The sequence below is a fragment of the Fringilla coelebs genome (assembly GCF_963513975.1).
Source record: "Fringilla coelebs genome assembly, chromosome: 2".
Classification (NCBI taxonomy): Eukaryota; Metazoa; Chordata; class Aves; order Passeriformes; family Fringillidae; genus Fringilla; species Fringilla coelebs.
This window is the reverse complement of record NC_140029.1, coordinates 34,820,585-34,834,547: the sequence shown is the minus strand read 5'-3', so window position 1 is coordinate 34,834,547 and position 13,963 is coordinate 34,820,585. Positions and strand designations below refer to the sequence as shown.

General features: G+C 39.3%; 1 protein-coding gene across 1 annotated transcript; it reads right to left on the bottom strand.

The window, feature by feature from the left end:
* Positions 1–8,668, bottom strand: LOC311150939 (granulocyte-macrophage colony-stimulating factor receptor subunit alpha-like; the record flags this gene model as incomplete). Its single annotated transcript, XM_084200996.1, has 8 exons — positions 1–75; positions 935–1,016; positions 1,517–1,613; positions 2,983–3,112; positions 4,086–4,124; positions 6,780–6,919; positions 8,274–8,449; positions 8,541–8,668. The coding sequence occupies 8 exons, from the start codon at positions 8,666–8,668 to the stop codon at positions 1–3; spliced, it is 867 nt and encodes a 288-aa protein (XP_084057122.1).
* Between the last annotated feature and the right edge of the window lie 5,295 nt (positions 8,669–13,963).

The following is a 13,963-nucleotide window of genomic DNA, read 5'->3' as shown; positions in this document are numbered from 1 at the left end:
TTATCTCACGATGTCAGCAACTAATATTATCTCTTCATTTTCAGTTGTTATTGACTGTATTTTGCTCTCCATCAGCTGAAAGGAAAATAAAAACTTCCATCACTTTTATACATAATGTTAGATTAGTCTCTACTTATGCACCTGTTTTTGCTGTGTGTGACTGCCACAGTCTGTCCTGTTTTCTTACAAAACCCTATTTTGAACTGTTTTCTGTGTCACATTCTTTTCTTTCCTGAATGTGTAATTTGCTAGTGGGTAAGTAGCAAATTACTAGCAAATCCCTAGGTGTGCACCTGGAGGGATTCAAGGGGACAGCTTGGAGGGGGGGACAGGGTTTAGGCACTGGGATCAGATGTGAGGAAATTTATGGTGGTTGTATGTGGCGCTACATTTTATTTATTTATCTGTTTGTTTATTTATTTAAATTTTGTGCATTTTTTAAATTTATGCATCAGTTGTAGATGAAGAGACCCAGGAGATGTGCTAATCTCGCTGGCAAATTCAGCCCTGCTCGGCTGGGGGGTAGCAGGAGGACTGTGATGTCCAGGACCCTGTTTTAGAGACTGCTGCTGGTGCTGATGAGGTGCTGGTAGAGGCAGCTGTGCTGGTTTTGTTTCTGGCTGCCTCTCTGTGCCCTGTTGTGTCATTGTCCATGTCCTTGTGTTGGGGAAAACAACAGCCCTTCCTGCTGCCTGGATGGGAACATCAGCTGTGCACCTGTGAGACTGGAATGGGAGAAACCCTGTGCTTCTGGGAGAGCACTGAATTTGACTTCCCTTAAAAACTCTCCTGCTGATTTTTTTTTATTTTTCTTCAGAATATGGCAAAGAGAAGAATGATCCTTTGTAATGAGTTCCTTGTAATTTAAAAATTCAGCCAGTAGAGTCTTGTATGTATTTCGCACATTTAATATAAAAATAGAAAGAGAACGTACCTCTGGATTTGTATCAGCCAGTGTAAAAAAAGCAGGTTTTGGTCCTGGGATCTGTGGAAATGCTGCCTTCCAACAGCCAGTCCTGGAAATCAAAACTTATTGAATACAAAATTAAAATTGAATAGCCATAATGTGACAACACCATTGCATCCTTGAACCAGCTCTTATCTTCCTCTTCACTCTTAGAAGTGAAGTGAAAAATATACATAATCTCAATACAGAATGAGCTTATTACAGGAAAACATTAATAATTTAGAAGGCAATATATTAATTTTTGATTGAAGATTTACTAGTAGTAAATTTCCTTCTTTGACAGAGAAAGAAATTTGTCCTATTATGTCACTACAAACAGTGAAAAGTGGGGGTAAGAGTTCTGACAAGTTGAGAGAGCTGTATCTTCTCTGTACATTTCTATGCAAAGTGCATCATACAGGAGAATCTACTTTTTCTTTCCATTTCTGTTTCACTCATGGGGTTTATTTTACCTATCCTATAGAGACACCTCCACCGTATTAGTTTAAAAAATTTAGGTGTTTTATACACAGACACAGAAAATAAAATAAATGCGTAAATTAAGTTTACCTTTTGCAGAAAAAAATTGAGATGACTGCCATTAAGGTTGTTGCAACTGCTACCCCAAGTAAAATCCATACTGAAGAAGATATCATTTCCTCATTTCCTGAAAGAGAAACATTCATAAATTATAATAGTTGCTATTTTTTATTTTTATTAATAGGATAGATAGTAAATATAGAAATTTATAGTAAATAAATTATATATTAATTTGTATAAATAAAATATATATTTATGTATTATATATTATATGATATATACTATTATATATATTATTAGTTCTAGTAGTAGTAGTCGTCACATGAGGAATAGATCACTAAATTACAGAACACAGAATAGTTTGGGCTGGCAGTGACCTTTAGAGATCACCTAATTGCAGCCACTCTGTCACAGACAGGGATGCCTTCCACTAGAGCAGATTGCTTAGAGCCCCAGCCTGGCTCTGAACACTTTTAGGGATGAGGCATCCACAACCTTTCCGGGCAACCTGTGCCAGTGCCTCATCACCCATGGTGAAGAATTTCTTCCTGAAATCTAACCTAAATCTACACTCTTTCCGTTTAAAGCCATTCCCCCTTGAACAGTAGCTACATGTCCTTGCACAAAGTCCCTCTCCAGCTCTCTTGTAGCCACTTTAGATACTGGATAAGTGTAAGAGGATGTCTCTGGAGCCTTCTCTTTTCCAGGCAGAGCAAAACAAAGTTTCTCAGACTATGAGAGGTGCTCCAGCCCTCTGATCCTTCTTGTGCCCCTCCTCTGGACTTGCTCCAGCAGGTCCATGTCCCTCCTGTGCTGGGGACCCCAGAGCTGGGTGCAGCACTGCAGGTGGGGTCTCACCAGAGCAGAGCAGAGGGGCAGAATCCCCTCCCTGGCCCTGCTGGCCACGCTGCTCTGGATGCAGCCCAGGACCCGTTTGGCTCTCTGGGCTGTGAGTGCCCATGGCTGGGTCATGTCCAGCCTCTCACCCACCAGCACCCCCGAGTCCTTCTCAGCACAGCTTCTGTCAATTCCTTCATCCCCCAGACTGCACTGACACCAGCAGCTGCCCCGACCCAGGCGCAGCACCTCGAACTCTGTCTTGATGAATTTCATGCTGTGTCAAACATCTGCTGTGATGACTGACTGTGGTGGATGTCAGCCTGAAAGGTTTCACTTGGTATAAAAATTAATTCTGTCTTTTATCACTTTAGCAGAAATGTCTGATGGGAAGAATTAATGCTGATCCTATTTGTCCAGCCCCTGGAGCAAGCAGGAGCTCACTACAGCTGCAAAGGTGTAATTTTTAATGATAGTTACAGTGTTAGAATGTTAAGAAATCAATTAAGTCTTTTCCCACTCTTCTCTGTAGTGTAATGTGAAACAAAAGGTTTGCCAATCCTTTTTACATGTGTGTGTGTCCATAGGTGTGTGACAATGTGTGAGGTAGACAGGACATCCAGGGGGAAGAGTAGCCCAGGGCATGGGTTTGTTCTTACCAAACTCAAAAGGTGCACTCCATTCCCCCCAGGCTGGGCTCACAAAGCAGGCACTGCCAGCTGCTCTCATTTTCAAGATGTACTTCTTTCTTGTATTTGATCTTAGAAATATGTTACTATTTCCCCCTTCCTAAAAAACACCCAAAAAACTGAGTTGCTTTTCTTTGTTCCATGCCTGTGTTGACGATATGCATGTGCCATTTACCAGTGAAACTTTAAGAGGCTATGAAAACATTCCTTATTAAAGAAGACTGCTGTTACAGAAAAAAAAAATATATGCACAAATATGTATCTCAAAAATAACCTGACACTCATGTAACTTTTTTCATTTAGAAGCATTTAATCTTTTACACTATAGTTATAAAGTATAACCTGTGATTTCTTATGATATGGTTTGGTTTATTGATAACTTCCCTAAGCACATAAAAAGGTAGAAAAACCTCTTTAACCATCTCATTTTAGTACTGCTAGAACTGAGTGATTTGAGGAATAAGGTGTCTGTGCACCTGCCTCAGTCTCTGCATGATGAATTTTCAGAAAAAGCATAACTTTCCAGCCAAACCTCTAAAATAAATAGATGACTGAAATACTCAGTGTTACCAGAATTTAATGCTCTTAATGGCTTTTGCAGAGAGGTGGGATGTGCAAGCTGCACATTTATTAATTAAAATTAAAAGCAGGTGCAGCATACCTGGATGACAGCCTCCATCCCAAAAGGACTTTTGTGGTCTATAATTTTTTTAAACAAAATTGAATTTCTAGGAGATACTTTATCTTTTCTCTGTAATCAGTGATGTGGGACTTCAAAGTCTGTTTCAAATGTTTGAGAAGGAGAGTGGACAATATAATAAAAAATGGGAGATTTTTCAAAATACTTACAGACAAGTAATAAAGTTCTGCCCCTGAATGTATAGTAAATTGCAGAAGTAAATATGCCATGATGGTTCAGCAGTTTGATGTATCCATGAAATCCATAGATAAGGTTCCCATAAAGCACAGGACATTGAGCACATACTGATTTAAAGGTATTGCCATAATATTTACTTTTCACAGTTGACAATGAAATGAACATGTGTTGATGATTAATAAACAAACAGACTCACTTGTATGGAAGTATAGACGGGGTTTCCTTTAGGATTATCCTGTAAATTGAAAGAAAGAGAAAAGCAACTAACTTTATTTTTATCATTGCTCGTTTAATGTTTCAATAATAATTAATTATTATCTCCTGTTCCATTTTTCTGTATTCTAAAACTAGGGATTTGTCTAACATTTAATATCTAATATCTAACTCATCTACAATGCCAAGTTTACATAGTAATTAATTCTGCTACTGAAAGGTATTTGTTTTCCTTGTCATCACAGTTGAGATATAAATTTTATTTCAGATTGAAACACAAAGCAAACCAGACCTAAATGAAAACTATAAGTTTATTCTTACAGACCCCAGTAAAAAAAAAAGAAATAATCTGTGAAATAAACCTTTTCTTTTACATCTAATGTTTTAATATTACAATAAATATCACTGTATGAAAATGCAAATATTATATAAATATTTTGTTTTCTTTTAGATTAATATTTGGGACTGGCATGGATTCACAGATATTTTAGGTTGTCCTCCATTACATATTTGATAGATAGAATAAAATTTGCTCATTTCAGTTGAATAACCATAATAACTACCACATAATGTACTGACCACACACAGCTAATGACTGCAGACTATATCCTCTCCATTAGACAACTAGTTAAGTATTTTTGTAATTATTTTGCAATATACCATTTTAGGACAAAACTCAATTAATCCAGACTTATTTTTTCAAATAATACCATGCCTGCTCATGTGTTATCTGGACATGAGGCTGTTCAGCCTGGAGAAGAAAAGGCTCTGGGGAGAGTTTCCAGCACCTAAAGGGTCTTGCAGGAAGGCTGAAGAGGGATTTTCCACAAGGGAATGTAATGATAGCACAATGGGGCAGAGGGGTTGAATTAGATGGACTTTGAGGTCACTTCCCACCCAAACCATTCTAAGATTGCATAAAGCAAGCTGCTGTCCAGGATGCCTTCTAGCATCTGCACTCAAGCTAAATTATGCACAGGGGTCAATCTAGGATAAATATACGGCCAGTGAGCCCCTTGTTCTGCTTTATAGGTGCAGGGGTAACCTGAAAATTTTCAAGGGTGATTACAGAGCATGGGGGGGATGGTGAAGGGCAGGAAGTCCAGTGAGAGGGAAAGGCTTGAGCAGAGCTGCAGTCATCCAGCAGGTCAATCCTGGCTGAATAACTGCTGTCACAGGCAGGGTTTTCTCTTCTGTGACCTTGGGATCCTTTTTGGGAAAGAGGGACTGCTGGGCAGGCATAGGATACATCTCTCCAAGGAGGGTGATTGCATCCTTGCAAACAGGTTTGGGCAACTGGGCCTTCTGCTGTGTACAAAGGAGTGCCTTGTATGCACAGAGCTCTGTCTTGGGATAAATAATGAACCATAAGAGAATTTGTGTGTAGGCATCAGGGGACAGATAGCAGAGTTGTCAGTGATAAAGCAGTACATTTGGCAGAAGACATTTTTGTGAATAAATCTTCCAAAGATATGATTATAGCTGCATCTGATAAGAGTCAGAGGAGCCTTCACTGCTCAGTTGCTGGAATAATTGCTGTACCTTGACATAATTACCTCAGTGAAAACTGCTAATGATGATGAAAAATAGCTACAAAATTCAGACAAGTATGAATTGAGTATTCTTTATAAAATGAATGTTACATATATTAAAGGTTATTAAAAAGTATGTATTGCTTTAATGCAATAGATTTTATTCCAATGCCAGGCAGAGTTTTCAATAATGTTTCTTTGTTATAACAGCCAAGTGATTCAGAGAAGGGATGCTGTTTCACGGCACTTAGCTGGGCTTGCAAAAAGACTCGTCTGTGAAATAGTAAGCCCAACCCAGACTAAGAAATTCCAAATTCCAGAATGCCTTCAGTCAGCCGCTAGGTAGGTGGCAAAATCTGGCGGCAGCTCAGGAAGGCTTTTCCTCTGCAGTCTCTGTCTGCCACCCCGTGGCCTTTTGGGGCAGCTCTGCCGCCGGGGTCATATCTCCCCTTGCAGGGGAGCACAGCAGCCTCCTTCCTTCCTTCCCTGCTGCTGCCAAAAGACTTGGAAAGCCAAGGTCATCCCCCACTAACCTGTCCTTAATCACACTGCCTTTCTGCTCCCTCTCACATTTATTTTTCCTTTTGTTTATCATTATCAACCTTCAACTTTTGGACCAACAGGTGTGATGCTTATGTCTGGGTAAGCTATTTGCATTTCATACATAGAGGTATTTAATTCATTTCTATTAACTCAAAATTGCTGTGTGAATTCACATTTCCCTTTTCACCCTTTAAAGCCCAGCTCTGGCCTTCCGCAGAGATCCGGTTTCCACTGGAAATACTCCAATCCAGGGCAACTCCAACAAGTTTTAGTGAAAGTGCCTTTTCTAAGCGCTGTCACAGAAGTAGCTGTGATGTGTTTGAATCTAGATTAACCATGCTTCTCCTCTGGGTCTGTCCCAGACATCCAGTGTATCTCCAGCAGTGTCTTACTCAAGGAGGAAGGGATTAAAAAAATAACAGTGGGGCAGTATGGCAGAGCAGGATTTGGTATGGACCTGAAAAGTGCAGTCACAAAGGAATAAGATACTGTGTATGGGGAAGGCTACATCACAGAAGAGAGACTTATTTACTTTTTACTCATGTGAATTGGTAAATGCAAATATATTTATTAATGTTCAGTGTAAGTGAAGACATTCTTACCTTATACTTTATGTTAATTTCATATCTAAAACACATGTCCTTGTTAGAATGACTTATTTGGGGGCGTTGCCATTGAATTATGCAATCACTTTTAATTTCGTCACAGCTGACTGTGATATTTGATGGAGGCATGAGCTTTTCTGAAATTATATAATCAAGAATTTGTATAATTAAAATCACTTGATCTCTTTTTTATTTGATGAAAGAGAGTGAAATTGCAAGTAACACCTCTATGAACAAAGACACTTGCTTATCTATTTTTCTTAGGACCTCTTAGAAGTAGTTTAAAGACCAATGTTTTCTAAATCATGTACACAGGATCATAGAAAAAAGAAAAGGGACTAAGACAGGAAACATGATATAGGAGCATACAGAGAAACAATCCCCTCCATTAATTTTTCTAGAGAAGTAAGGTCTGTCTTATATATATACTGTCTTGTTAAGAGAATGTTTATTGCTGTGAATGAACTAGCTGCTGCTATCCCTAAATTAAGAAATTCAAAGACTTTTTTTCTCTAAGCCTCCTCATGATGCTTCTGTGACACGAAGGTTTTGCCTTCAATCTGTTGTGAACTTTGCAGTTTATTCCCTCCTTGCAAAAGAAATGGACATTCAAAATTTAAGAAAGACTCTCCATTTTAAGGAGTCTAGCCAACTTCTTCATGTATTGCCCCTCACTTCATAGGTGTGAGCAAAAATATCAGGATCTTTATATTTTAATCATTGCCAATGACTTGATTACTGGAACAGCAAAAGACAGTCACTCATGGCAGAAAGGGTGACAAAATGGAAGAAAGTTTAATATGAGCTGTAATACTCCTTTACATCAGTCTTTAGGGACAGGCCTGACCTGTCTGTGATGGGCTACTTGGTCAAAGAACAATCCTGTTTTACCTGCCACAAGTGACATTACAGCTCAGTTTCTTCTTAAAGAGCAAAACTTTTCTGTTCAATCTTTTAGCACACCAGAACCAGTGTGACATTTCAGGTGAGACTTTGCAGCAGAAACAGTGACTGCACAGGATGCTTTCAAGTACAGCACCACGTGCCTAAGGTATGTTGTACATGTCTTAATTCGTTTACTCCAGGGTACAGTGTCCTGTGTGTCATCCCCACTGGCAAAGAAAAGCAGAAATTAGTGCTCAGATAAACTTCTAAAAAGTCTCCTCTCCCTTCTGTTGAGAAGTGTTTGGCCATCACTGAAAGAGCAGCAAGGGAAAGTACAGGTTTTAAAGTCTTGTGGACCTTGCTTGAGAAAAACCTAAAATTCATAAGGGTAGATTGCTAAAGAACCTGGGACACAATACAGCTGTGAGCTTTCCTGTTTAGTTCTCCTCTTTGTCTTTTGCTTGGGGAATAGGTTTTCTTGAGGAAGCCACAGTCTCTTACTCTGAACTCTAGGCGAGACTGGGTACATGGTTCCTTCTCAGGGATAAATGCCCTACTGTTTTCATACAATAATTGAAATAAAGCTGAAATAAATTATTGACTTACCAATTTTATACAGGTCAATGTACTCATCGTAGAACTGGATCAGGGAGTCCTTGCTAGACCCATTCACCAGGAAGTAAGCTTTTTCCATCCCTATGCTCACGTTTTGGAAGATACATCCCACATTTCTGCAATTTTCATCTTTAATGTAAAGCTCACATTCCATCTCCTCTTCATCTCTGCACACAGCAAAGTATTTTAGTTAAACAGGGGCACTGTGATGTGTTGAATGAGAATTCAGACTTCCCTGTCTCAAGCAGACCTACTTACCTTGCCTTCTGCCAGTAGAGAAAATACTGTGTGTCTGCTGGAGCATCCCTTCCTGCCTGCCAAGTGCAGTTCATGAGGAAGATGTTATAAATCACACAGGAGAAGTTTTCAATGGCTGACCCATTCATGCCTGCAAACAGGGGAATATCCATGATGAGGAAAAATCATGTGACTCCTCCAAGCTGGAGGGTCATGGCAAACACTTACCTATGTTAGACTCCAGCTGGTTATTGCTTGGTTTGAATGGAATTTCTTGGTTTGAAAGGAGTTACTTATTTCATTTTGTTTTCTAACACTGAAAGATATTTGCCCTGATAGATTAAATGAAGAATTTTTTTAGGGATAAATCCCCCAAAGATAGGATTATAGCTGCAAAAAAACAATGTGTGTGGGAAAAAGAGCTGGTGATCTCAGGAGAACTGCATAAACACTATGGACATGCATTGGATGGATGCTATTTTAAGGTCTAAAGATTGTTTTTCTATCTGCTATACACAAAGTAAAGGGTGAATAGATGTCAGGCAAGCGGGTAAATAGCTGCAAATAGAAAATATCAAAATAGGTCACAGTATTATCCATCAACTCTAGTTACCCAATGCTGAATGTGGTAAGTTTGCTGAGGCTGTCAGTTCATGTGCTTTCAAGGATGTAGATCAGATACAAGGAAGAAAACCTTTTCTGTGAGGGCAGTGAGGCAATGGAACAGGTTGCCCAGAGAAGCTTGGATGCACCATGCTTGGAAGCATTTGAAGCTGGGTTTGTTGGGGCATTGAGCAATCAGGTGTACTGGAACACGTCCCTGGAGGGGGTGAAACTAAGCGATCTTCAAGGTCCTCTCCAACCCAAATCATTCTGTGAATATGATTCTATGACTGAGGAACAGTCTCTCACTTCTAAAAAGTCAGTATCAAACCCAGTAAAAAATCAAAATTGTGTCTAGGATCTTTCTTAGCATGCAGCAGGTACTTTATTTGAAAAAAAACTTCATTTAACATAGTTCCGTATATTCCTCTGACAGCTTTTTAGATTTTGTCTCGGTCATCCAGACACCCCTCCAGTCTTGGACTTCCTAGAGACTCAGTAAATACCTCAGCAAACAAAACAGTTGGAAAGAAAAAGACGGACCTACCTTTTATTTGAAAATGTCTTTACCTCGTTTATCTTTCTATTATAATCTTCAGGTTCAGAGAAGATGGAAAGACTGTATTTTAAAAGGCTGTATAACTATAAATAGGGCTGTCTCCCTTGCTGCTTGTGTTTTGGGGAACCATCTTAGCATCGGAAGTGTTGCAAAATAAATGTTCATCACTTCCCCCCTGATTCATAGCAAATTTTGTGATTGCCCAACTCAGGACTTCTTATAACGTGAACAAGAAGTTAGCTGGCTAAATTTCCCCTTTTGTTGCAGCAGAGTATGGTGGTGTTTGCGAATCCAGAAAGTGCTTAAATTTACTTTTACAGGTACTTGTCTCTAGCTCTAAACAATTTTGGGAAGTACAAAGCATCTCTCCATTCAAACCATCTCTGGGGGATGGAAGATGGGGGTTCTCCATGGAGGGCATCAGGGTGAGGCCAGCCCACCCCACCTCCAGCCCAGATCAGGGCAGCTGTGGACCCAGGGCAGCCCCAACCCTGACCCCAGGCACATCCTGGGTACTGGGATGGGCCCAGCTTGGCAGGGGCCATGTCCAGGCAGGGCAGGGCTGTGGGAATGTGGAGACCAGCCCTGCTGTGGCACCACTGGGCGGAGGCTGATGGATGCAGGGGACTGATGGGGGGTCCTGGGCTCTGGGCATGGTGGGGGAAGCTCCAGGGACTGGGCAGGGATAACCAGGTCTGTGGGGCTTCCCAGGGAAATGGCAGTGTAAACTGCAAATGTTCTTTAAGCAGATGGAAAAAGGGGATTTCAAATCTTGGATATGGTATCTTCAGATAAGATATATCACTGCTAGAAAGTGTGATGTGCGTTTGTCTTCATTTCATTTCTCCAAATGTGAAAATAGCCAAACTACAAACTGCCACTAAAACAGAAAAAAATTGCAGGTAGTAAGCATTAAACCACAAACAGCCACTCCAGACCCCTCTCTTGGGCATTTATTGCCTTCTGGGGTCACAGCTGTGCATTTTCTAAAGAAAAGAGTTATTATAAACAGTATAAAACATCAAAAGCTCCTTTAAACCGTGAAAGGCTTTGTTTCACAGAAGGCAATGTAATTTGCTTAATATGGAGATTTAAAATCCATATAAAATAATTTAATTTTTTCACATTGAAACTGAAGCAACACTAGAATACATGACAGCTTTCAAACATCAAGATATGTCAACATTTTCCTCTTAAAAACACACAGATCCTTTCTGCTTGGAGCTTTTAACTCTTTTTAACTTTGTATGAAAGAGAACAGCCCATGGACTTCTCTAACACTTCAGTTTCTCGGCTACTACATATGGCCTTTTTATTATTATATATATATAAAATATATTATAATATGTATTATATATAATTATAGAATATATAGATATAGATATAGATATAGATATAGATATAGATATAGATATAGATATAGATGATATATAGATATATAGATATATAGATATATAGATATATAGATATATAGATATATAGATATAGTTGCCTTTATCAAAATGCTGAGGTCATTCCAATCCTACAGCTTCTTTATTGACAAATGGAATAATTTCACCATATCAGCAGTAGTTCTTATGAATCAGCTATTCACAGATGACTAGGAGGATATAGTTATGTCCAAGAGAGGAAGCAAAGGTAGCTCAGTGCTGTCTTCCCTAAAGATAAAGAGAGCTTACCTTCTAGAGACCCAGAACTGCCCAGGCTCATGAGTATTTCTTCTTTCTGGATTCTGGCTAGAATGTGAGATTGTTGACTGATGAGATAGAAGTAGGCAGTCAGTTTCTGAGTTCATTATTTCTGGTTGATTGTAAATATTAGTTACACTGAGTTGTTGCTGAGGCCAGCCAGCACCACAAAGAGGATATCTGACATGCTTTGTTCTCCTCAGCTCATGCAGTATAAAGTGAACAGGTGAACAGGTGTAGTGAAGCAAGTCTACTCATCATGTTGGAAATTTTTTTAATGCAAAATTATTTTCTACCACCAAAAAAAAAAAAAAACCACCAAACCAAAAAAAACCAAAACAACAAACAAAACCAAAAAACCTGCCTCACCTCTGCTCACATGCAGTACTAAAAACATAGAGCAAGGCATGATAAAAGAACTGATGTATTAAGTGGCACTCTGTGGTTGTGTTCATACATTTAATCACATCTGTTGATTACTCGGTGTAAACAGTGGAGATGAACAGCTCACTTTGAGCATCCAGAACTTCAGTCATCCACAGAATCAAGAACCATGAGAGAATCAAGAGAGCCTTGCCTGGCCTTTTGTGGTTTGGGAGGTATGATCTAAGGCAAGGTTGGCTCTATAAGGCCCAGTTCACACACATTCACTCTCTTCATATGTCAGTAGAGAATAAAAATGTGGCAAAGTTTTCTGAAGCATATCTAAGAGACAAAGGGTGAGAATGACAAGCATGTGTGTATAGATGAATATTCTACCAAAAAAACTCAGATTTAGTCAAATATGCAGCTCATTTTGGCAAGAATCACTATGACTACTCCGATCACATTATAGATGTCAACAGACAAAGCAAATGAAAGTTTGGACATCAGGTCTGAGCCCATTATCATTATTCAGATGTAAAAGCAACCCATTTTCAGAAGTTTCACTGTACTTCCAGGTTAAATAAATTCCATGCATAACCATGTATGTATTTTTTGAACACTGACTGTACTGTAAAGACAGAAGAAAGGACTTCTGATCACAAAAAATGTAAAACCCCACAGTTTATTCTGTCCTCATCTTTGGAAGAAAGCATTCAACTTTGTGGTGGTGAGAAGAGGAGTGACAAGTACCCAAGTAATAAAATCAGAGCCACAAGAAGTGTCATGGAGAGTAAATGGGACTCTGGAAAATTAAGGATGTCAGAATTTTTGCTTGCCTGCTTTTCCATGCTCCCACTCTGAAGATCTCTAGAGCCTGCAGAGAAGGCAGCAGGGAAGCAGTGTGTTTTTGCGTGCTCTCTCAGATTGTGTATCTCTGAAACACAGAGAGGAAGAGTGGAGTTTGAGGTTTTGATTTGCCTACTTTGTCTTTAAACTGGAATTACTGCAGCAGAACAATCCAAACAGCCCAGAAGGACAGTGGTGTTTTTGCAGAAAAGGGAACTGTTCTACCCAGGGGATTTCTTTTCTTGTCTATATTTAAGCAAACTCCTTACCTAAGGTTTTCAAAAATGCAAACAAATTAAACACATTTCAAAAATTCCCAAGCAAAGAGGGTGCTACTAAGGGTGCTACCAAAGTCTGTCATCTTTCAGAGACCAGACAACTTGAGTGGCCTTGATGCCACCCAGGAGCTGGAAGCAAAATGAGAAAAAGAGAAAGAGAAAAAGGAATAAAGGAGAGAAGAAAAACGCGGGCAGAGACACTAGGACTGTTTACAGACTTTTGGCTCTACAGGAAGTGAAGTCATCGCAGAAACAGTATCAAACCAAACATTTCTTAAAGCTCAGAAAAACTTGAAGAATAATTTATTGCTCCAACAAAACCAGGAGTGTTCACATGAGCTGTCTGGTGTTTTGCTGCACTGGCGTGTTGCAGCTTTCGCATATGTCACAAAAATACACAATGGACAAGACCATTAATTTTTTCCTTGCATCAAGAACTTTCTAGTTTTTAGCACAGAACAGAGGAATAGCCATAGGAGACCAGAATAAAGGACTTCTTCCTATTTGAGCATCCAAGGCACATAGTTAAAAGATTCTAAAGCCTCACCATCCTTTCCCACTGATTTTGGGGTCTTTGCCCAGGGATGGGAAAGCAATACCTTAGTCCCACACCTACTACCACCTCCACTGTTTCATGGATATGGTTTATGACTTTCTTATTTGTGTGCTGGTAGTGAACAACTTTCTTAATGACTTTTCTGTCTCAGCAGCTTTCACAATGAAAGCAGTAGGGATGTAAGGGGTGCACCAATGGCCATGATCAACTCTGTTTGAAGAAAGATGGAGAGGATCCTGTAGAGTGTATCTGTTTAATTGTCCTTAGATTACAGAGAGTGTTGGCTTTAGTTTTCCCATTGAATGCAGGTGCTTTTATCTTTTGGCGTTATAACTTAAGTAGAAGGATCCTTTTCTGGTTCTGTTTTAAAAAGACATTAAAAATAAATTTTTATTGAAAGCTCATTTAGAAACACAGAACTATAGAAAAATTTAGTTCCAAAGATGGTCTCTTGACAGTATTTCATTCGGTCTAGTGGAATTTTATCACTGAGAGGACTTTATTTTCCATGATAGGATTTCAGCTACTAGAGATGACTTTAACCATCT